The 25,812-nt window shown below is 40.5% G+C and overlaps 1 protein-coding gene across 1 annotated transcript in view; it reads right to left on the bottom strand.

Moving 5' to 3' along the window:
* Window positions 1–25,812, bottom strand: part of KLHL3 (kelch-like family member 3) — a 177,903-nt gene that overhangs the window by 48,136 nt on the left and 103,955 nt on the right. The window contains exon 7 of the mRNA XM_006899495.1: window positions 3,221–3,337. Within this exon, the coding sequence (XP_006899557.1) occupies window positions 3,221–3,337 (117 nt within the window). The remainder of the gene's footprint in view (window positions 1–3,220; window positions 3,338–25,812) is intronic.

The following is a 25,812-nucleotide window of genomic DNA, read 5'->3' on the forward strand; positions in this document are numbered from 1 at the left end:
GGAGATAATAACCCACACATGTGATTCTGGAGCAGCGCTGCACACTTTTCTCCAGCTCTGTCCCCGGGCTGAGCCATCCCTGCCCTCCCACACTCATTCATTCTCACTCATCATCATCATCATCGCAGACCCCACAAGGAAGGTCCGCAGAATTACAGCCTCATGCTCCCCTCCTGCCTTTCAAGAGCACAACGGATTAAGCAATCAAGTTCTGGCCCCAAAGAGGCCGAGATTAAAATCTCAGCTCTCTCATTTAACTCTGCTAACTCAGTTTCCTCATCTGTAAAACTGGGTTGTTGAAAGTATCCACAACCTCAGTGATGATGTTACTTAGCATTGGTTTGAGACTTCAGTGAGATTATGAAAAATAAAAGATAATTGTTCTGAAAGCCTCCTACCACATGCTTCCTGGCCTGAGTCGATTCTACTGTTTAGGACAAAGGGTCACACACTTGAGAGGGGGCAAGTGGGAAAGAAAAGAGAAACTGTGGAAGAAAGCAGAAAATAGAGGGACAACAGAAAAAGGAGGGGGGAGAGGAAGAGAGAGAAAGGAGGAGGGCGAGTTACACAGAGAGAGACCAGTAGGCCAACTTGTGCAAGCAACAAGTAAAATAAAAGTGTCAAAGAAAAAAGATTATGTCTATTTTGTTGCAGCAAAAGTCTCAGAACCAAAAAAACTGTCCAATAAGCTTCTCCTAACAGAGTGGTAATCAGAACAGGTTGACTGTGAAAGTCCCACCTATTAACTTCATACTGCGTCCACCTAAACTGGTACCATCGCTTCCTCACCTCTCTATCTCAGAGCAAGACCTACACGGGCGCTCAAGAAGTATGAGTTAAAATGTTTCGGGGGTGGGAGGGTATAAGGAAATGGAAAAGATCTAGTGTGGAAAAAAACTGTCTACAAACTTTGTAAATAAACCAGTATAAAAGAAAAAATATTTTTTTAAAAAAGTGACAGTAGCAGGGATGCCTGGTACACCTGGGTCCTCACCTGTCACTGAGAACAAAAATGCAGCCAGGACTGCTGCCTGGTGGTCTGTGTTGGAGTTGGCAGGGGAGGTGAACGGATGGGCAAGCCAGGGCCCTGACACGTCTGCACACCTTCTCCAAACAGGAGCTTTAAGCACACTTCGTTCCTTGGAAAGATTTCTGTTTCTCCCAAAGGGTAAATGAATAAGGAAGAGCCAAATCACAAACTTTCAGAATGAGTTAAAAATAAGAACGGTGGGAGAGGATTTACAGGAAAACTTCAGTGGAAGTAGAATGTATGAGCAGCTCCCTCTCCAAAATAAATAACTCTGCTTGAATCAGTAGCTTCCCCCAGAAGCCAGGGCTGTATTCGTGCAGGTCTGCCAAGAACTTCCCCTTCTCTCCTTCCTCCGCCACCATCAGTCATCCCCAGTGGTTTTACTAATTGCAACTTTCAAGGTCAAATGAGTGTTAATGAAACATCCTCTCCTAGATGTGTTTGCCTGAGGGGCCTGGTTTCTAATAAGCTCTTATATAAAAAGCATAAAATCCCACAGAACTATTTTCATGACCTTTGTCTCTGACCCCCTTCTTCGCAAGATCTAAATCTTACTCAGCCTTAATCACCCAGGAACAAGTTTTAACATTTTTATGTTTTGGTTGTAGACACTTGATGGAGGTTGGGAGCTAAGGTCTCCTGAACGTTCTCTTAAACCTAAATCCCACAAATCAGCCCTCATCACTGTGGAAGTGAGACTGAATTAGTGATCTGACACCCACCCACCCACTTAACACCCACTCCTTCAGAAGAGTGTAAGTTTCCCCTCAGGGAGAGAAGATTTACTTGACTCTGACACGAAGTTCAATTTCCCTCCCAAGGTTTAGAGGACCTTTTCTGCAGGAAGGATATGTTGCCACTAGGTGGCAGTGTTGGCACTCAGAGTGGAAAGTGCAGGGCAGGTCTTAGCATCTAAGAAGAGGGCTGAGGTACAAAGATTGAGAGAGCCTCTCACTGACTCCTTAATCCTGTGGCCTAGAGAGTCCTGAGCTAAAGATTTTATATGTACTAGTGAAGATTCCATGTCTCCTGTTATTACCAATACCAGCAATAGCCACAAGGTAGTTATTATATCAAGTGAGGTACAGTGAACCCAGTTACGGGTTTGACATGGTTTATTCTGTTTTTTCCTCCCACCACCCTATAAGAGCAAGTGTTCTTTTTTTATCAAGTGAGAAAACCAAGGTTTATTTACCCAATGAGTTCTGACTGAACAGTGACAGAGTCTATTATCCTGATCCTTACATCACACTTTCCAGTCCTTCCAGAGACATCTTGAGGGCAGCTGAGGGCTGAACTATTGCCTCATTGTTTTGTTTGTTTATATACTAAGGTTTATCCTCTACTTCTCCTGTAAAAGTATCTGACACCATTTCCACATCAAGTCAGTCAGAAAATGAGTAAACAGAACCAAGAGTCCAGGTGTTTCCTACAGACCCAGCTTAGTGGGTGCTACCTATGGATCCAGACTTAGATTTGATCCAGACCTTGCCCCTCACTCGCTCCATAACTCCATAAGCCTCAAGGCTCATACTGATGAAAAAGGGTTATCAACCTAGCCTGACAGCGCTGTAACGAAGATTAAATGAGAAAATATGTGACACAATAGGGACATGTCATAATTCTTGGTTTTTTGTTCCTTTCTTAGAGAAGCAGAAGCATTGTGCATTCCAGGCACCTGTGGGCAGCTGGTTTTTAAATTCCTCAGTTGGGCTTCAAGTTGCCTAAAGCCAAGGCAAAAAAAAAGGAAATGTAGAAACATTATGCCAGTGCCCCTTGCTGCTTTGGCCCTCAACAGTAAGAGCAGGCAAAGTGTAAGGCACATGTGATAGACCCGGCTCCATGACTGTCTGGCACACTTACCTTCCTGGTCTACACAATGGCCCTGCTGGGTTCTACTGTAATACGCATTCTATGGAAGAGGAAACTGAAGCTTGAAAAAGTTAAGAACTCAGAGATAATAAGTCACAGAACAGGAGCTGAAACCTAAGTACTGTATTCTCAAAACTATGTTCTCAAACTTTACATTACCGCATCTCAGATTTAATCCTGTGGGTTGGTGTCCTCAACCAATTTAGAAATCAAAGTGTTTCTAAAACCTCCTAAATGCTCTATACAGCAAGGGCTGCCTCCTGCTACTCCTAGAGCCCTGGGTGAACAGGGAGTGTTTGGTCTTCACACAGCACTCACCTGGACTAGGTAATCCCGAGGTAAAAGAGGCAGGCGAACATGCTCCATCAACTTTGCCATGTGCTCTAAACGAGTTTCTTTCTCATAATTGATCCAGGAAATCACTGCTTCAAACACCTTGGGAGACAAAAAAGAACACCAGAAAGTAGGTTGAACAAAGACATGTGAAATTTTGAGCAACTTCCTTAATCTACTAAAAAAAAAAAAAAGAAAGAAAGAAAGAAAAAGCTATGGGTCATTACATTAGTTTTTAATCTAAGGTTCAATATTTAAAAATAAATAAACAGAAGGGACTCGTTTATCAGTAGGTCTCATAAAGTAATCACACACACAAATAATATGATAAGCCTGTCATTTCAAAGTAGATTCAGCAGAGTTCTTTCCACAATAAGAATAATTTTAAATTGCTATTTAACAAAAGTAACACAAAGAAATGACTCTTTTTAATTAAAATTTTATTGTAAGTTTATAAAGAACTTGGATTTCCATTCATTCATTATTGTACATTTTCTTTCCTGTCCCCTCCCCCTCCCCAGTACACTTTTTCCTTTGGAACAAAGTTTTTCCTTGTTATACGGTCTCCAGCCCCCACCAGACCACTTTACTATGCAGCTCTTATTCTGGACTCTGGTCATACCAATCATACCTAATCATATATTCCTTTTATACAGTTCTCTCCTTTGTTTCAATGCCACATACATTATTTATCCCCTCTTTTCTTAGTGTATCCCAAACCTCCATGTCAGTCCTATTTGGTAACAGTGGCATTACGTAGTATTTGTCTTTTTGTGACTAAGATATTTCACTCAATATAATGTCCTCCATGATCACCCATTTTTGTATAATATTTCATGAGTTATTTGTTTTTCAGTGCTGCATAATATTCCATTGTGTGACTATACCTCAGCTTTTCTATATATTTGTTTGTTGATGGGCACTTGGGTTGTTTCCAACTCTTTGCTATTGTGAGCAAAGCCACAATAAACATGGGTGTACATATATCTGCTTGGATGACAGTTCTTGTTTCTTTAGGGTATATTTCTAGTAGTGGAATTGCTGGGTCAAATGGTATTTCTATTTCCAACTTTTTGAAAAAGTGCCATACAGCCTTCCACAGTGGTTGCACCCTTTTACACTCCTACCAACAGTGAATAAGGGTTCCAGTTTCTCTATAACCTCATCAGCATTTGTTGTTTGCTGCTTGTTTGAATTTTGTGATTCTTATTGGGGTGAGATGATATCTCATAGTTGTTTTGAAAGAAATTACTTTTAACCACATTTTATAATCAGAAAATGGTTAAAATTTAGTTTAATCTGAGGGAGAGCTCCACCTTGAGCTCTTTTTCCTCAGTTTAAAAAAAAATAAGTTTAACCTGGTTAAAATATTTTCCCATTTTTATAATTTAGCTTGCACGTAAAATTAATGTAGAATAAATAGTAATGTCCTCTGCATAATGTACATTGTTGATGAATCTTCCTCCAATCCTGATGTCCCATTCTTCTTCATAGAGTCTAGCTTCTTGAAAAATTTGCTCAGCATACAGATTGAATAGTTATGAAGAAATTATACAACTCTGACACACACACACCTTTCATGATTTAAAACCATGCAATATTTCTTGCTTTTGTTCAGACAACTGCTTCCTGATCCTGGTCTATGTATAAGATTTTGTGGGGCTTTCTGAGGGATTTCCCCCCCCCCATTATTTATCCCCACTTTTCTTAGATTCCCCCAAAACCCAATGTCAGTCCTATTTTATAACAGTGGCACCATGTAGCATTTGTCCCTTTGTGACTGAAATATTTCACTCAGCATAATGTCCTCCAGGGTCACCCATTTTGTATAATATTTCATGCGGTCCTTGTTTTTCAATGCAGCATAGCATTCCATTGTGTGAATATACCACAGCTTCTTTAGCCGTTCGTTTGTTGATGAGTACTTGGGTTGTTGTATGTATGTTTTATATGAGCATAATTAAGTGTTCTGGTATTCCTATTCTTCTTAATGTCTTTAATTTGTTATGACACACACAGTCAACTGCCTTTGCATAGTCAATAAACATGTTGTTGTTGTTGTTGTTGTTGTTGTTATGTGCCGTCGAGTCGTCTGCGACTCATAGCGACCCTATGCACAACAGCCCTAAACCCTGCTCTATCCTGCGCCAACCGCACCACCTCTGACACACCCATCCCGATTACCCCAGTCACCGAATGAGTAAACATTTTTCTGGTACTCTCTGGTTTTTTTGTGTATTCCTGCATTATACCGGTAACACAACTTCGTATGTGGAAAGTTAAGAGGACCTGAAGCATGTACTGCTGAAGAGCCATGGTAGCAGGAGTCAAGAAATCAAAAGATGTGCTACATTGGGAAAGCCTGCTGCCAAGGACCTCCCCACAGTGCTAGACTAACGTGTACCTGATGCAAGCTATGGCATTTTCAATTGCTTCTCATGCAGCTGAAAGCTGAAAAAGAAATTATAATGACAGAAGAAGAATCCATTCCTCTGAATTACAGTGTTGGATAAGAGTAGAGAATATCCCACAGACTCTCAAAAGAATAAATAATAATTCTCTCTTAGAGAAAATATAACCAGAGTGCTCCTTAAAAGCAAGGATGGTGGAACTTCATCTTGCATATATTGAGCATGTTGTCAGGAGAAATGAGTCCTTGGAAAAAGGTATCATACTGGGAATAGCCTTTTATAAAGAGATAGGAAAACTGGATAACTACGATTAAAAATGGGGGGGATCAAATAGAAATAGCAAATGTTGGAGAGGAGGTGGGAAAATTGGAACTCTTACCACTATTGCTGGGAATGCAAAATAGCATAGCTATTGTGGAAAACAGTGTGGTGATTCCTCCAAAATCTAAAAATAGAACTTCCATATGTCCTAGCACTTTCTCTCCTTGGTCTACACTCAAAAAACCTGAAGGCAGAGACTCAAACAGATACTTGTACACCAGTGTTAACTGAGGTACCATTCATAGTAGTCAAAAGAGGGAAATAACCTAAATGTATATCAATGGATCAATGAGTTGACAAAATGTAGTGCACACATACAACGGAATATTACTCAGCCAGAAGGGAAATAGTCTTAATATATGCTACAGAGGTGAAGGGAGTGGGAAACATGATGCTGACTAAAATAAGTCAATCACAAGAGAACAAAATATGATCATTTAAATAATAAGACAAGAACAGATAAATATATAAAGACCAAAGTGTTTTCGTGATTATAGGAACAAAAGGAAGAGCAAACGGAGGGCATCTGTTTATAGGATAATGACTTTCCGTTTACAGAGATGGAAAATCACATTCATTAATTAATGCTAAATATCCACAGCTGATTAATGTAATTGCTGTCAGTTAGTTGTACACAAGGAAAAAAGAAAGTTGTGTGATTGATAAATTTACAACCAAAACAGTAGCTTACTGAGGCTTCTTATGCACAACAAAACACCTGCTGGGATTTGGTTCCTTCATTTCTTGGTTTAGGGTCATAGTTTTACGGGACACTCAAGTGAATTGTCCTAATATTAATGTTTGGCAAGTCTGTACTGCTCTCTAGTCCACTGTGTAGTGCCGAGTCCTAAAAACTTGCAAACAGCCACCTGTGGTACAATGATTGGTCCCTATTTACCTGGGACAAGAGAGTATGAGAGAAATGAAGGAGCAGAAAGAGGCAGTGGAACATGTGACTAACTGCCTCCATGAACAAATGTTTCTTTTGTTAGGAAATCAACAACCAGATGATCCCCTTTTGCCGTCACTGGACATTTTGATCAAAGATTCTACAGAAAAATTCTGATCAGAAGAGAGGAAATGTAGAAGAGAATTTCAGATTCTCATTAAATGTGGACTTTCTGGAGCTGGATGTTGTTGGTTGTTGGGTGCCATTGAGTCAAGTACAACTCATAACGACCCATGAACAACAGATCTGAACCCTGCCCTGTCCTGTGCAGTCCTCACCGTCTCTCACACTCAAATCCATTGCAACAGTCACCGTGTCAGTTCATCTGGTTGACTGTCTTCCTCCCCTTCGCTGTCCCCCCCCAACCTTCTCCAAGCATGATTCTCCTTCTCCAAGGAATAGCCTCTCCTAGCAACATGCCCAAAGTATGTGAGACAAGCTTTATCATCTTTGCCTCCAAGCAGTAATCTGGCTGCCCCTTCTCCAAGATATAGATGTGTATTCTTTTGGCAGTCCCTGGGATGTTCAGTACTCTTCTCCAACACCATAGTTCAAAGGCCATAAACTCTTCTGTCATGCTTGTTCACTGTCCAGCTCTAAGATGCCTAGTAATTGACAGAAAATCCGTGGCCTCAAATGGGCCAAGAAAATCTTTATTGCACTAAGAAAAATCTTTAAACCTTAAAAAAAAAGCCCCCTGATGTCTTCTTAAACCCAAATAATGTTGTTGTTGTTGTTAAGTACCATTGAGTCAACTATGACACCTAGTTACCCGATGAACAATGGCTCTAAACCTTGCTCTATTCTGAGTCAACCTCTCCATCTCTGATACAGTTGACCCCATAGCCACAGTAACAGTGTCAATCTGTCTCATCCAAGGTCTTCCTCTCCTACGCTGACCTTCTACCCTGCTTCCCTTGGAGAAATGATGTCCTTCTCCAAGTACTGGTTGCTCTTGGCAACATGCTCAAAGTATATGAGAGGGAGTTTAAAAATCCTGGCCTCTAAGGAGTAACCTCGTTTCACCCTCTCCAAGACAGACCTGGGTGTTCTCTTGGCAATCCATGGTATGTTCAGTACTCTTCTCCAGCACCACAACTCAAAGGCATCAGTTCTTCTTCTGTCATCCTTATTTATTGATCAGCTCTCAGAAACATAGCAGGTGACTAAAAAGATCATGGCTTGGATCAGGTGCACCTTAGTCATTAGACTGACATTGTTACTCTTTAGCAGTCTAGAAAGGTCGCTAACAGCAGATTTTCCCAAAGTAACTCATCTTTTGATTTCCTAATTACTGCTGCCAAGAGTTTATTGTGAATTGAGCAAGATAAAATTGTTAACAATCTCAGCCTTTCCTCCATCAATCATGATATTGACAATTGACAGGATGGTTAGGATCTTTCTTTTCTTAATCCATACTGAAGGCTGCAGTCTTTGACCTTTTGCAGCAAACACCTCTCCTCAGTTTCACAAGCAAGGTTGCATAATGCAGGTTGTTGATGAGTCTTTCTCCAATCCTGATGCCATATTCTTCATCTAAAGTCCAGCCTCCCAAATGATCTGTTCTGTATACAGATTGAAAAGGCATGGAGAAAGGATACATACTTCATGCACTCTTTTCTTGATTTTTAAACAATCCATGTTCCCTTGCTCTGTTCATGTACCAGCTTCCTGTTGTAAGTATAGGTTTCTCAGGAGCACAATTAAATGTTCTGGGATTCTTATTCTTTACTGTGTTAGGCACAGTTTGTTGTAATCCACACAGTTAAATGTCTATGCACAGACAATGAAACACAGCCATCCTCCGGTTCTCTCTCTGTGTCAGTCATGATCTATCTGACATTGGAAATTATATCACTAGTGTCACAGTCTCTCTCAAACTCAGACTGTATTTCTGACAGTTCTCTGTCAACACATTGTTCTAGTCCTTTTTGGATAATCTTCAGCAAAATGTTGCTCACATGCAACTTTAGTGATATTGTTTGATGATTTCAGTATTCTACTGGATCACTTTTCTTGGAAATGGGAATAAATATGGATCTTTTCCAGCCATTTGGCAAAGTAGCCATCTTCCAGATACCTTAGTACAACCTGGTGAACACGTCCAGGGTTACATCTGTTTGTTGAAATACGTTAACTGGTATTCCACCAATTCCTGGGGCTTTATTTTTTGCCAATTCCTCAGAGCAGCTTGAGCTTCCTCCTTTATTACCATTAGTTCTTGATCATATGCTCTTTCCTGAAATGGTTCTGTATCAGCCAATTCTTTTTGGTACAGAGACTCTGTGTATTCCTCCCATCTTCTTTGTATGCTTCCTGGATCATTCAATATTTTGCCCATAGCGTCTTTAAGTATTACACAAAGCTTGAATTTGTTCTTCAGTTTCTTCAGCTTAAATGTACCCAAATAATAGTTTAGCTTAACTAGTAAAGAATGGCTACCTTGAGCATAGTGGTCCTTTAAGAACTATCTGCATGGAATCAAATTGACAACAGCAACCTCAAAGACTAGGTAAGAAATTCACGGATAATGACTTTTATGTTAATAGGAGGGGAACAACTCAGAAAAGGGGAGAGAGGCAAGAATAGTAACACAATTTAAAGATTATAACAAATGTCATTGAATGGTACATGTAGAAATTGTTAAATTGATATAAATTCTGTCATATATATTTTCAATAACAAAAACAAAAATAAAATAATGTTTAAAGTAGTGAGATAATTTCAGTGTGTGGTGGACAGGGTTTGGTGGAGTTCCCCAATTAATACAAGCTTGGACACAGGAGTGGCATCCACTTCGAAATAGCTTGTCCCCCAGAAACTCTATGAACTGGGAGAAACGATGAACGTTATGCAAGTGTTCAGGTCTTTCGTTCATAGCGGTCACCGTGAGTCATCTACGACTTGACAGCACTTAACAACAACAATCAACAAAAATATGTACATAAGTGCTTGCATTGTTTGTTGTAGCATTCTTGTAACAGCAGAAAGTCAAGGAAATAATCTGAAGTCCTTGTTAAAATCATTACTAAGTAAAAAGTAGAGAAGGATAAGCATTCTCCTCTCGTGCAATTTGCTGAAAGCCCACTGGAGGGTCAGCTATGAGTCAGTTCTGACTTGATGGCACATAACAATAAATAAAGAGTATAGACATCGTGCTAGGAAAGGTTTGGAAGGTCACCAAAACAGAGAAAGACCTTCGACGAGATAGATTGACACAATAACTTCAATACTAAGCCTGGGCATGATGGAGATTGTGACGATGATGCAGGACAGGACAAGGTTCAGATCTGTTCACAGGCTGTGAGCTGCATTCGACCCAACAGCACCTAAGGACAACGTAGTCCATAGGGGGTTGTGCTGCTAACTCGGAGGTGGCGCCCCCTGGCAGTTAGAATCTACCAGCAATTTCCGGAGGAAAGGTGGGCAATCTCCTCTCAGTCTGCAAACATCCACAGGAGCGTCAGCAGAGTCAGTTCCATCTCGATGGCAAGGAGAAATAAAATGAGGATACCATGGGATCTTTGCAGTTGTTCCAAAGAATAACACAAAGCACTTCTTTGTGCCAGAAAGCAAGGACGTGTTCATAAGTTAAAAAGGGTATGTCAAAAGGACACAGCCTACTTGAAGAAGCTTTCACTGCCAAACCTTGGGGAAATTTAAATATCAAAAGAATAATGAAGAAATCAGGTCAGCTTCTGCTTCCTGTGGGTAGGAAAAAATCTACAGGAAGAGGCACAAAGGAAACTTTGTGATGTTATATTCTATTTCATACTAGGAAGGCAAAGTACATGAACATATTTGTAAAAAGTTATCAAACTATAAATTAATATATGCACATTTTAATGTATGTAAATATTTTTAAACTATATATCCAGTAAAAGTCTAATATAAAGAAAATAAGAAAAATAAGATATAGTGTTCTTTTATTTTGGAAGAATATTCTTCTAAGTTGTACAGCACTCCTCTGTCAATTTGCTGCACTAAGGTAATCTGGGTTTGCTGTGATGCTGAACCTTGTGGCATTGGGGTGTCAAATGACATAATGGCTGCCTATGGTGGACAGTGTTTGGTGGAGTTCCCAGTTTAAGAGAGGTTGGGAGCCAGAGTGGCATCCACTTCCTAAACAGCATGCCTCTAGAAACTCTATGAACTTGGAGAAATGACAATAGTTATAGAAAAGCTTCAGATCTTTGTTCATAGGGTCACTGTGAGTCGTTCTCGACCAGATGGCAATCAACAACAACATATCATAGATTGAGTTATGCACCCTCAAAATAAACATATGTAATCACAGTGACTCATGAAGTCGACTGGACAGCACCTAACAGAGCAATGATGTAATATGGAAGTTTTGTAGTGAACCCCCATTATCTGCTAAACCAAAAAGTTAATTTAAAATACCTTTAACCCCACCCACCACAGCCCTGATCTAATGTAAAGCGTTCTCACAGGGATGTGGCCTATCACACTTTTTCTCTCATGGGAGATAAAAGAAGACAGAAAGGGAGTAGAGGTGGAGACCTCATCACCAATAAAGAATCACTAGAATGGAGTACATGTGTTTGAACTTAGGCACCTGCACTGGGAAGTTCTTAACACAGGGGGAGGCCAAGACATTCAGAGATCTATAAAACACTGGGCATGCAGATGCTGAAGGAGACACGGACCTTCCTCATGAACTGACAGAAAAAGAAAGCTGTCCGCTAGAGCTCGCATTCTGAATTTGGCCTTGTAAACTCCTGAACAGGAAGCTCTGGTGGTAGATTCTGTAGGGAGTTACACTGCTAAGTGAAGACTACCAGCAGCTCCTCAGAAGAAAGACGGGCAATCTCCTGTTGTACAACTTACAGCCTCAGAAACCCAGTGGAGGGTCGCTTCTGAGTTGGTTCCAACCCAGTGGCAATGAGCTTTAAGAGACTTGGTAAGAAGCTACACTGAAATCCCAAAGGCACACAGTTTGAACCCACCAGCTGCTCCATGGGAGAAGGGTAAGCAATCTCCTCCCATACAATATATCACCTCTAAAAACCCACTAGAGGATCAGTTATGGGACAGTTCCAACTCGACAGCACTCAACAACAACAAAGTATAAGAGAATACATTTCTATTTTTTTTTTATTCATTTTAATGAAAGTTCACAGAGACCCAGAGCTTCCAGTCATTCATTGCTGTACCCCTCCCCCTACCTACCCTCTCCCCCAATTCACTCCCCTCCTTGAAAAGAAAAACTATTTCATTGTATGCAATCCCTCCCCCCAAGTCCACCCCACTAAACATAAATTTCTATTTTTAAAGCCATTCACTTGTTATATCTCTGTTATTGTAACACTAGAAACTTTATATACCCCAAAAAGAGGGAGAGAGTAAAGGATTTGAGCAGACATTTCACCAAAGAGGATATTCAGATGATCAGCAAGCACATAAAAATGTGTTCAAACATCATTAGCCGCCAAAACCACAATGATATCACTTTGGTTTCATTAGAATGAATGGTAATGTGTAAAAAAAAAAATTGAAAACAAAGATGTTGGGGAAGGTATGGGAAACTTTCCATACATTGTTGGTGGGGATGCAAAATATCTCCACTGTGGACAACAGTTCGGCAAGTCCTCAAAAGACTGAATATGAAATGTCTACATGGCCCAGCAAACCCAATCCCAGGTAGATGTTCAAAAGAGGTGAAAGCAGGAACAGAAACAGAAACAGAAACTCACACATCCCGGCATTGTTCACAATAGCCAGGAGGCAGAAACAACCTAAACTGTCATTTAGAAAGAAGTTGCATATGCATACAATGGGCTATGAGTCAGTCAGTAAAAAAAGAAAAATAAATCATCCTGATACATGGCACACAGAGACAACTGAGATGGAACCTTGAAAATACCTTACTGAGCAAAATCAGTCAGTCACAAAAGGACAATACTGTCCTGGTTGTATAGTAGGTTAAGTGCTGGGCCGCTGACCAAAAGGATTAGCAACTGGAGCCTACCAGCCACTGTAAGAAAGATGAGTCCATCTCCTGCCCAATAAGATTAAGAGCCTTGCCAACCTGCTGGAACTATATGTGAGATAATATTATTGTACCCGTGTTACATTTCTTTGGCTCTGGTGACATGGTCTGTCGGCAGCTGTGCTGCTGACCCAAATGTGGCGGTTCAAATCCACCAGTAGATCTGTGGGGGAGAACAATCCCCAGGTGATTTACAGCCTGTGAAAACCTGCTGAAGGATCCGCTAGGAGTCAATTCCAGCTCAACTGCAATGAGTTTATGTTGGGTTTGAGGAGGGTTTGTTTTTTGGTTTTTGGGTTTTGTTTTGTTTTTTTTGAGATGGTTAGAAAAAAGAATGTCCTCTTTCTTAAGAGAGACATGCTAGAATATTCCGGATGAAGTGCCATAGTACCTTTTATTTACATTCAAATGTTTTTTGGGGTTTTTTTGGGGGGGTAGTATTACTACATGTGTAGAGAAAGAAAAAGCAAATGAGGCCAAAATGTTAATAACTGGGTGAATCTAGGTAAAATGTTTATAAGGTTCATGATACTATCTTTTCAACTTTACTATAGGTTTAAAAATGTTTTAATAACAAAGTAGAAGAGAGAGGAAAATGAAATTTAAGAGAAAAAGAAAAACACAACAATAAAAAGCTTCGTTAGGACTGGAAAAAACAAAAAAAAATTTAAATCTACCTATGTTTTTTATGTATTATGGAGATGTTAATGACAAATTGGCTCTTAAAATTTGGGGCCTAGATTCTAAATAAACACCTCATTATTTATATACTGGACATAATCCAATACTTCATAAACTAATTGACGTCAAATCAGAACTGACTCATAGCTGACACTGCATTGGTTTTCTAAGGCTGTAAATTACACAGAAAGAAAGTGACCCATCTTTCTCGCTCAGAGTTGTTGGTGGGTTCAAACTCCAGAGCCTGGTCTTTGAGTCAGTAGCACAATTCCCAACAAACTTCCTATAATTCAAATTGGGAAAGGAAAAAGAAGATCAGTGTGTTGAGTTTGTGTCAACTTCTATATGAAATAACATTTTATGCATACAAACACACATATACACGAGCTCATGCATGCGCACACACACGAACCCCTCTTTTCCCTATGCTTAACCTCTTATTTTTTTTCTTTATTATAAACTTCTTTATTATCAGGCTAAGCAGCTCATCGTCATGTCATCACTTTGTGAATTATTACATTTCTTCCACTTGCCCTTATTAAGGGCAATAAGAACAGAGACCTTGTCTTTTTTTTGCTGGCACACAATAAGCAAATATTTTTTAAATGAATGAATGGGCAAATGAGATCAAACAAGAATGTAAGAACAAAAGTAGAACCTGCCAGGCTAGAATCTTGCAATAAGACCAGAGCCAGGACACTGACCAAAGGCTGATGATGAAATCTAGCTTTGCTAAGTTAGGTGCTATAGGCGGCAAAAACCCCATTCTATCTTCTATGCTGGCTACGCACACCTCTGATACTCTTTTCTAGACTGTGAGGTTTTTTTTAGGGTGGTGAGTATACCTGCTCTGTTTCTGAACCTCTTCCCTCACCATCATTCCCAGTGCAATGCCCAGGGCTGACCAAGTGGTCAGTTGACAAAGCTTCGCTTGCTGGAGAATTCGCCACAAGTTTTTGAGTAGGTAGGACTTGCCAATGATTCAATCAAGTTCACAACCTTCCCCATCAGCCAGCTTAGTCTTTGCTATAAAGCTAAAAACAAGCCTAGTCTAATGAGGTCGATATTTAACCTTATCTTTATTTTTGGCTTGACTTGTCTAACTGGTTCCGCTTAGTTGCACTGTTTACCTACTCAGCTGTGAAAGCCACAGCACTCGGCAACAACAGTGACCTTCTCAGCAGCTACAGAAGGCCACATTTTTTTTTTTCCATTTAGACTTCATGCTTGAAAAATAAACAAGCAAATAAACTTCTAGCCAGCTTTAGCCTTCAACATACCAAAAATTAATCCCGAGAGCCTGTTCCATCAGGAGATTGGGCAAGGCACAGGAGCAGCAAACAGAACTGACAGGTAATATTCACCATGGGCCCGGTCCTAACCCACACTCTTCATAACCGTCATCATCCTGACTTCTCAATAAGCCCATGAATAGATACCACGAAGCTGAATTAAGTCTATACTCAAACCCAACACATGCTTTTATTCATCATTCTTAACTGTCACCTGAATATCTGTAGAAGTGGCTGGCAAACTACAACCCACAACCAAAACCAGTCTGGTGCCTATTTTTGTAAACAGAATTTTAGTGGAGCACAGCAGTGCTCACATGTTTATGTACTGTCTCTAGTTGCTTTTGTACTGCAAGGGCAGAGTCGAATTAATAATATATGGGCCACAAAGGTTGAAACATTTATTGTATGGCCCCTTTAAGAAAAAAAATGTATCAATCCCTGGTCCATAATGTCTGCGCAGAGACCTTGATGCATCAAGTACAGGACAAGGGTAATGTTCTCTCAGGTGAAAAGATAGAGGTTTCACAATGAAACGATCAGCTGCCCATAAAGCATGCTTATGGTTTCTCTTTTAAACAAAGAAATCGCATTACTTCCTCTTTGCTACGTGTTCCAGGACCAATTTCTTGGGTGCTCTGAGGTTGCTATGTGGAAATGAGTTGAAGAAAATTAGATTTCATAGTTCCCGGCTCGGCTCACCGCTCTGCCCACAGAAGCACGAGCTTCGGCCAGAGAACACCGGATGAACCCTATCCTACCACGCCCCTTAAGGCAGACAGGCAGCCAAGCCAGACTGGACCGGCATGTCCCTAAAAAAATCTGAAAGCCCCCAGGCACTTACCTCTGTTTTCACAATGTGTATTGAAAATCAAAAGGGAGACTCTAAAGAGTTACATCTTTACCAAAAGGAGAGATTCAATTAAGTGTGATTCTCAATAAACCAAAGGGAAATGCATTTTAACGTCAGGGGTAAAAACCAGGTTCCTAAATATACATATGATTGGCTTCTCTGGCCTTGTTATTTTACCAATAACTGCATTTTACAGACATAGTCTCTTGATCCACAAAAATCTCTGTGAAGTAGGTATCGCTGTTCACATTTTATAATTGGACAAACACCTTCCAAGAGAGTTAGTAACCTGTCTAAAGTCACATTGCCAGGCCCAAGTGCATCTGCAATGTGAGCTCGCCTCTAATTCAAAAGTCCCAGGTCCTAATGTTATGTCACATTGCATCTCAAAAGAACAACTGATTGAAAAGTCTGGGCAGACTGTTGCTTTGAGAAAGCAATTCATTTCATACACAATGCCAAGGACAGCTGGGAACAGTAGTGAGCTGGGGTGCCCTGTGTACGTTACATCCCAGTTCAGCAGAAAATTACATTCAAGGATTCTGAGAATTTTTGGAGAGTCATTTGTGAAACATTTACCAGCACACCACTGATGGAAGAGTTTCTAGTCTAAAGGCTCCTGGGACCCCAGGAAGCTTACTGCCTTGCACTCTGCAGTCACCTGTCTAATAGCATCATATCTTAGCAATCTTATGCAATAACAAAACTGTATCAATGAATTTGAGCACAGTGGTGATTGTGAGGATGGTGCAGGATGTTCATGATGGAGGTAGGTGTCTTCAAGTTGACTATGGTTCATAGCAACCCTGAAGGCAAAGAATCTGAACCCTGTCCTACCCCGTGCCATCCTCATCATCTCTGACTCGTGCAAGCCAATTGCTGCAGTCATTGTGTCAGTCTACGTGGTTGAGGATCTTCCTCTCTTATGCTGACACTCAACCTCTCCAAGCATGATATCTCTCTCTAAGGAACAGCCTCATCTAGCAACATGACCAAAGTATGGGAGATGAAGCTTTACCATCCTTGCCTCCAAGAAGCACTCTGGCTGTGCTTTCTTCAAGACATCTGGTTATTCTTTTGGCAGTCCATGGGATATGCAGTAATACTATCCAACACCACAATTCAAAGCCATCAATTTTTCTTTCATCATCCTTATTCTTTGTCCAGCTCTCAGATGTAGAGTAGGTGGTTGAAAAGACCATGACCTGAACCAGGTGCACCTTAGTTAGTCTTTTTTTTTTAATTTATTTTATTTCATTATTTTTTGTGTGTACCGTCAAATCAGATCTGACTGGTACAGGAGGAGATTGTTCCTCCTTCTCCAGCAGAGCATCTGGTGGATTTGAATCGTGCATCTCTGAGATTGCAGTTGCAGCTTCTTGCCAGTAGGCCACCAGAGCTCGCCCACCTTAGTTAGTCTTTAAACTGACATCGTTGCTTTTTTAATATTTTGAAAAGATCCTTGACAGCAGACTTTTCCAATGCAATACATTTTGATTTCTTGACCACTGGTGCCAAGGATGTTGATTCTGGACTCAAGTAAGATGAAATAGTTGGCAATTTCTTTTTTTTCCATCTATTATGATGTTGCCAATGGACCTAGTGGTGAAGATGTCTCACCACAGATGGAGAACATAGAGAATGGCAAAGGGTTTGCTTAACATTATCCAAGTAATTAGTAACAGGGAAGCAACTGGAACCACTGCTGTTCAACCTAAACTTTCATGGCACCATGTATATATTCTTCATGGTATGTTTCACAGTGTACCCATAGATTCAATTGGGTAGATATGTGATAAGTGTTTAACTCCTCCACTTGATTCTAAGTTTCACGAAGACAGAGACTATATGTCTTTCTTGTGACAAACATACTGTCTACCATATTGCAGGTTTTCAACCAATATTTCTCGAAAACATTATTAATAGATTCATGAAAATATAAATGATTAGGTGACTGATTCTTTTCCTGCAACAATGTACTTCCAGAGATCTGACTTCAGACAAATAAAAATGATAATAAAAGTGATTTTGCTAGCCTGGAAATTTCCCTTCAGTTTTTTCTTACTGCCTTTGGACAGTAAAAGGTCTTTCACTGTGATTCTGCAAAAATAAGGAAAAAGGCAGCGGCACAGTGGCTTGATGGACACACCTGAAAGGCAGGGATGACTATGAGACGTCTTCAGTGGCACTAACCCCATGAACAATGGCCGCATGATGCAGGAGGACGCCTTCCAGTCAATGTGGGGGAATGAGCTGACTTGCAAGGAGTCTTCAAACAGGTGAAAATGATGTGTTAAAAGACATTTAAAAGAATCTGAGCCATATTAAAAAATAAGAGGGAAAAGTTCAAGTACATCAGAAGGGATTCAAGTCAGAAAGTTCAAGGGAGGCTGAAGCCAAAATGGCTCGCAGTCTATATGACGGGTTTTAATGGCAGGGTTTGTGTTCCACTGGGTAGACTGTGCAGGTCACACACTCCACATGGACAGTGTTGTCCCAGCTATACAGCTGGTACTAAATGAACTCTACTTACCATGGGAAAGGAGAAGGAAGTTTGCAATTTCCTGTGGGCTAGGGATGGGATAGGGCAATCTATCTTCAAAAAAGCAGAACCCCAAGCTTATGTCAAATGTCACTTTCAGATGTGAGATTACAACGGAAATCCTAGTGATATGGATATTCAAGACAAAAGTTAATACAAAAACTGTTTCCAAAGCAGCAAATCTACCCTCTAGGAGCACATGAACGTTGTATAATAAATAAATAAATAACAAGTAAATATCTTTCTGGCATTCTCTGCGTTCAGCCAAGATTCATCTGGCATTGGTAATAATATCCCTTGATCCACAGTCTCTTCTGAATCCAGCTTGAATTTCTAGCAGTTCCCTTTGGATGTACTGCTTCAGCCATCTCTGAATACTCTTCAGCAAAATTTTACCTGACTGTGATATTAATGATAGTATTCAATAACTTCTACATTCTGTTGGGTCATCTTTTTTTGAATAGGAACAAATATTAATCTCTTCCAGTCTGTTCACCAGGTAGCTGTCTTCTGTATTTCTTGACATAGACCAGTAAGTACATCCAAGGCTGCATCTGTTTGCTCAGACACTTTAGCTGATACTCTCAAATCTTAGTTTTTCCCAAAGTCTTCAGTGCAACTGGGCTTCTTCCTTTAGTGTCACAGGTTCTTGATCATAAGCTCCTTCATGACAGGGTTCCACATTGACCAGCTGTTTTGGGTACACTGACTCTGTATATTCCTTCCACCTTCCTTTGATGCTTCTTGCATCATTCTTTTTTTTCCCCTCAAAGAATCCTTCAGTATTCTAAGTCAAGGCTGGAATTTATTTTTCAGTTCTTGCATCTTGAGAAATGTTGAGCATGTTCTTCCTTTTTCATTTTATGAATTCAGGTCTTTGCACAGTTTATTACAATATTTTGTTTTGTCTTCTTGACCTGACCTTTGAAATCTTCTATTCAGCCTTCTCATTTTTTCATTTCTACTCTTCTCTTTGACTTTTCTGTGTTTATTTCCTGCCTTTTTAAGGACCTTTTACTTTCTTCATGGATGATGACCTTGATCACTGGGCCTTCAGTGTTCTCTGCATCCAATCTATTCTGAAGATTGTTTTTAAATGCAGGTGGGATAAACTCAAGACCATCTTTGGACTCGTGTCAACTTGTTCTTATTTTCTTCACCTTCAATTTCAACTAGCATATGAGTAATTGACGGTGTGTTCCACAGTCAGTCCCTGACCTTGTTTTGACTGATACTGAGCTTCTCTACCGTCTCTTTCCACCGTGTTAGTCTATTTGATTCCTGGGCATAGTCATAATTCATGTAATAAAAAATCAAACAAACCACTGATTCACAATGGAAAAAAAATCATTGATTGAAATAAATGCAGTCTTTAAAGTGCAAAAGTGCAAGGTCATAAATGTAAAGACTAAAGTGAGCCTGATTAAAGTTATGGTGCTGTTAGTTGCTTCATATGGTTGTGAACTTTGGACAATGAATACAGAAGGTGAAGAAGAACTAATGCCTTTGAACTGTGATGCCAGCTAGGAGTATAGACTATACTATGGACTGTCGAAAGAACAAAGAAAAATATAACCAGGGTGATCCTTAGATGCAAGGATGGTGAAACGTCATCTTACATACTCTGGGAATGTTGTCAGGAGAGATCAGTCATTGGAAAAAGACGTCAGTTGGGGGTCATCAAAAGAGAGAAAGGCCTTCAAGGAGATGGATTGACACAGTGATGACAACAATGAGCTTAAACATGGTGGAGATTGTGACGACATTGCCAGATAGGATGAGCTTTTGATCTCTTCACAGGATCAATGTGAGTTATAGTAAATTTGGTAGCATCTACCAAAAACATAGGAGTCTTTCCACAGCTCAGAACAACCCAGATTCCTAGAGACATCCTCTAAAAATTAATTCACAACAAAGGAATTGTCAAAAGGAAAATCAACAGAAGCATTAAATAGCAGAATATTTGAGGCTACCAAAGAAAAGTGACCTCCAAACCATTCTCCATGTGTGCTCCTCAGAATACTAGAGGCATACGTCACCCTATGGTAAAGAGGGGTTAGAAACCAAAAGGGTCTGTGGACCTCATTGTACAACATCCATAAGTATATTTTAGAGATTCACAAACTTTTAAATCAGCAGAACCTATCGAAGCTCTGACAGATTCTGCAGGTTTTTATTTTGGTTTTTTTTAAAAAAAAGGAAAAAAAAACCTGGATTTTTACCCTATAACACCTATAAACATCTTCCAATATTATGGTTTGATGATATACAATTGGGCAAATACTAATTTACAAAAGAAATCCTTCAATCCTGCATTCTCTCCACAGACCTCTATTCAACTCTGAGCCTCATAGCCCACTGTCTCCCTCAAACATTCCCAACCCCCATCACACAGATTGGTTCTATCCCTGAGTACAATAAGTTCTTCCAAACTTTCATGTTTTAATTTCTATCATCCTTTCAACTTGAATCCTAGTCTCATTCTTCAAATCTTAGCTCACATATTTTCTTTTCCATGAGGCCTCCCCTGCCCAACAACTTGGAATAAAACACTCTAGGGAGCTTTCCTTAAATGTTGGTTCCAAGCAATTGCTCGTTTCTCTTGGCTCCCTGTAATGGATGTATGTTTATGATCTTTCTGCCACACACACTGGGATCTCTTGAACAATAATGATCACAGAGAGAAGTGCATTAATTAAAAATCAGGGGCTTGAAAGGATGATACATCCAGTTTCAAATCACAGTTATCCATTTTTAATAAGTTGTATTACTTTTCTGAGCATCTGTAAAACAGAGACAATAATCTCCACCTTTCAAACTGTGAGGTTTATAAATAATAGCTAAACTGAATGTAGAGCAAGAGAAATGAAACACAAAAGCGTATGGACAGCATTTTCCCCCCATTGCCAGTGAAAGGGAACCAATTCAAATCAGTAGGTTTTCTGACAATAACACTCTCATGGGAGGAGACTCCATCTTTCTCCCCTGGAGCCACTGTGGATTTGAACCACCTGAAAAATGCCACCTTTGACTTAGCAGCGCACCTCACAATTGACTACGCCACCAGTGATCCAAATTATAAATAGCATGATTCCATTTACCTAAAGTTCAGAAACTGCCAAAACTAAATGATGAGATTCTGCTTCTTGATCTGGGTGCTAGTTACATAAGTGTTTCATTTTGTGAAAAGTTGAGCTGCATGATTTTCATTTGTTCACTTCTTTGTGGACAAACTTTACATGTGAAATGTACCTGGGAATCAATGGGTCGTCAGTTTAGTGGTTTTTTAATCATTGTGCTGCGTGTTCTGCTTGTAGGTGTTTACTGAACTGCATTCTCCAAAGGAGAGCAGTTCAAATGGAGCACTACCAGGCCAGATCATTGTCTGGAGACTAAGAAGATGGTAACTTTACCTCCTGACCTTGGCGTAGGGCAGGACTGCTGACAGCTCATCGTGGGCAGTGCAATGTACCTACTACCGGTTTCCAGATGATGTCTCTGTATCAATCACTCAAACCCAGTCTGCATCCCATAATCAAAGCCAGCTGAAGGAGCTAGGAAGTGAGGCAGAGGGCACATATCACAGATGCTCCTGGGAGACAAGAACCCAATCTCCTCCACAAGAGAGAAGAATTTAGACCTTGAAATACTTTTTAGGAGACAATACATTTAAAAAAAGTGCTAATGTAGAGAGAAACTAACCTGAAGTTCTCATAATAACACATACTTGAATGCAAACCAATATAAAATAAAAACAATTTTTAAAAAACCACATACTTTCATTAATTTCCTATCTCCAGAAAGCCTCAACAGCTTTTCATAAGGAGGCATGGAATTCTTGAGAAGCAGAAACGTTTCCCAGCTAAGAAAGCAAAGGTCAGAGAATGCCAGTAACTTGTCCAGTCCAATGGCAAAGCTGCACCGGGACTCGGGAGTCACGCCTCTTTGGCTCAGTGTGTATGACAGTTCACAAGCTTGCCTGTCATCTCCCTGGGTCACTGAGGCTGTTCATGGCCAGAGCCAAACTGCGGCCCTCAAAGCAGGACAAACACACTACACAGGCTCTCCACCCTCAGACTCTGTGCACACCACCTCCCACGCTAAGGACCCTGATGATGGGGCGGGGGTCGCTCCTCTGTGTCTTGGCTCTGTACCTTCAGGGTTTGGGGAGAAGAAGGGTGCTACCCAAAAAATTAGTGATGTTGGGATCCCTACCATAAACACTTGCTTCTCTTGAGCAATAGAAATAAAAAAAAAAAAAAACACCAAACTCACTCATAAAGGACAAACAAGAAGGGGAACTGATTCCAACTCAACAGTACACAACAACAACAATATAGTCACCAAGGTGTCCTGATAACATCAAATGTTTCATGGCTAACATAAAAGTGGCTGGGTTTCAATCGTTTAAGTTTCCTGCAGGAGACAGAGAAACACTCTTCCCTCATACCTCTGATGGAGAGTTGCCATGAGCCCGAATTTAGCTGATTACCCTAGACTTTTTTATAATATCATTTTGTTTGTGTTGATAGATGTCAGTAAGTCAACTACTACACATAGTCACCCTTCAAATAACAGATAAAACATGCTCTACCCTACACCATCTGCGTCAGATCTAACATGTTCAAGCCCGTTATTACAGTCACTATGTCAATTTATTCATCGAAGGCCTTCTCTTGCTGACCTTCTACTTTTCCCAGAATGATGTCCTTTTTCAAGGACTGGATCTTCCTGGCAACAAGCTCAAAGCATCTGAGACAAAGATTCATCACCCTTGCTTCTAAGGAGCACCACACTTATTCCAAGAAATATTTGTTTTTTCTTTTGGAAACCAATGGGAAGTTTAATACTCCTTGCCACTATGACAATTCAGCAGCATCAAGTTTTACTTGGTCTTCCTTATTCACTTTCAAGCTATCAGATAGAGAAGAAACAATTGGAAATGTCATGGTTTGATCAGGTACTTCTTACTGTTTAAACTGGCATCATTGTTCTTTATTTCTCTGAATGGCCTTTAACAGGAGATTTGCCCAATGCAACACATCTTCTAATTTCTTGACTGCCGCTACCATAGATATTTATTGTTGAAACTAAATCATTGATTAAAAAGGGGGGGGGAGACAAAGATTTATGCCCTCCCATGGCTTGGAAAGATAGAGGGATGATGAAGGAGAGGAAGACCCTCAACCAGGTGGACTAACACAGTGACTGCAGCAATGGGCTTGAGTGTGTCAGAGATTGTGAAGACAGCATAATATTTAGATCTGTTATTAATACAGTCACTATGAGTTGTACCCAACTTGACAGCACCTACCAACAACAACACAACATGACCTCTAGTTCTACATTTGTTCTTACTCTCTGGACCAAAATGTAACTATCTCATAACCTCAGCTGACTTCAGCCACATCTGCCTCTTCGCCCTCTCAGGATACTTGCTGAGCACCTCCGAGATGCCCCCTACACTCTGGGTCAGACCCTTCATGTGATACAAAGAGGAGTAAGACCCACTCACAGCCCTCAAGTATGTGACTGCAGTGGAGGAGACTAAAGCCCAGACAAAAGCAATTGATGCTGGAGGAAGACTATCTAAACTGTAAGAGAAGCCTAGATGGGGCTTGGGCTCTGAGATGCTGGTGAAGCTGGAGATCAGAAATTCACTACAGTTCTCTGCCCTGCCAGGCATGGGGCCTCAGGTCACTTCAACAAGTCAGATCTGCATGGTCTCTGAGAAGGACTCCAGATCTACATGGCTTCTGTGGAGGGCTCCTCCTTTCTCTTAAGGAAAGCCCCACCCAACACGTATTACTACAATTTCTATTACCACAGCTACTATTATAATTATGCCTAATAATAATAGCAGCAATCATAATAGCATCATCCAGTAATGAATGGGAGCTCTGATGTCCTATTGGTAAGAAGCTATGCCGCAACCCCAAAGGTACACAGTTCAAATCCACCAGCTGCTCAGTGGGAGAAGAGTGAGCAATGTCCTCTAGTGCAATTAACAGCCTCTGAAAACCCGCCAGAGAGTCAGCGGTGGGTCGGTCCTGACTTGATGGTATACAGCAGTAACGGATACTTCTGGTGTGCTAAGCACCTTTCATTTATCATTCATTTCATCTTCAGATCAATTCTATGTTATACATATTTACTAAAAAGGAAACAGTTTCATTACCATCAAGCCAGAATCAACTCATGGCTGACTTTCCAGTCAGTTTCCAAGGCTATAAATTACAAAAGGAGGAGACTGACTGTCTTTACTCACAGGAGCCACTGGGGGATCTGAACTGTTAAAAAGGCATAGCCTATACTTTCATTATATCTTTTTTACAGATGAGGAAACTGAGGTTGAGATATTTCTTTATTCATTCATTAAACAAGTGTGTTTTTATATTTGTTTGCTTCAGAATCTATCTTGAGCTTGATTCCACCAATGACCGTAAGACAGATCAAATTCCTGATAACATGATGCTTATATTTTGATGTTGTTGTTGTTGTTGTTGTTGTTGTTATGTGCCATAGAGTCATCTGCAACTCATAGCGACACAATGTACAATAGCTCTGAACTCTGCACTGTTCTGAGCCAGACTGACTGTCTCTGACACACCATCCCCCACTATTCCAGTTACTGCTATCAATCAATCTCATCCAAAGTCTTCCTCTCCTGTTTGGTCCCTGCACCCACCCAAACATGATGTCCTTCTCCAAGGATTGGTTCCTCCTTCCCACATGCCCAAAGCATGTGACATGCAGCTTCAAATCTTTGCTTCCAAGGAGCAGCCTGGTATCACCCTCTCCAGGATGAGCCTGTCTGTTTTCTCAGCAGTCTAAGGTATGTTCAATAATGTTCTCCAGAACAACTCAAAGGCATCAATTCTTCTTCTGTCATCTTTGGTCATTGTCCAGCTCTATGATGTATTCCAAGTAATTGCAATGACCATGGCCTAAGTCAGGTGTACCTTAGTCTCCAGACTAACATCACTACTCTTCAGCACTTTTGAGAGGTCTCTGACAGCAGCCTTTCCTAGAGCAATTAATCTTTTGATTTCTTGACTGTTGGTACCAAGAGTGTTAATTGTGGAGCAGAGAAAACGGAAATTGTCAACAACCTCAATCTCTTCTTCATCTCTCACGGTGCTGCCAACTGGTCCAGTAATGAGAATCTTTGTCTTCTTGATGTTGAGCTTCAATCCATACTGAAAACTGCAGTCTTTACTTTCTGAGGCAAATGCTTCAGGTCCTCCTCAGTGTCTGCAAGCAAGGCTATGTCATCTGCATAACATAGGCTGCTGATGTTTCTTCCTCCAATCCCTCGTTATAAAGCCCAGATTCTCAAATGATCTGTTCTGCACATATATTGAAAATGTATGGAGACAGGATGCATCCTGGATACACTCCTTTTCTGATTTTGAGCCAAGAGGTCATTGCAAAGACAGAGAGGAAGACAAAACTGAGATGAATGTCAGAAGAGACTCTGAATACTGCACTAAAGGGCTGAGAAGCGAAACCAAA

Source organism: Elephantulus edwardii, unplaced genomic scaffold (genome assembly GCF_000299155.1).
Source record: "Elephantulus edwardii isolate Elephantulus edwardi_28Jun2011 unplaced genomic scaffold, EleEdw1.0 scaffold00259, whole genome shotgun sequence".
Classification (NCBI taxonomy): Eukaryota; Metazoa; Chordata; class Mammalia; order Macroscelidea; family Macroscelididae; genus Elephantulus; species Elephantulus edwardii.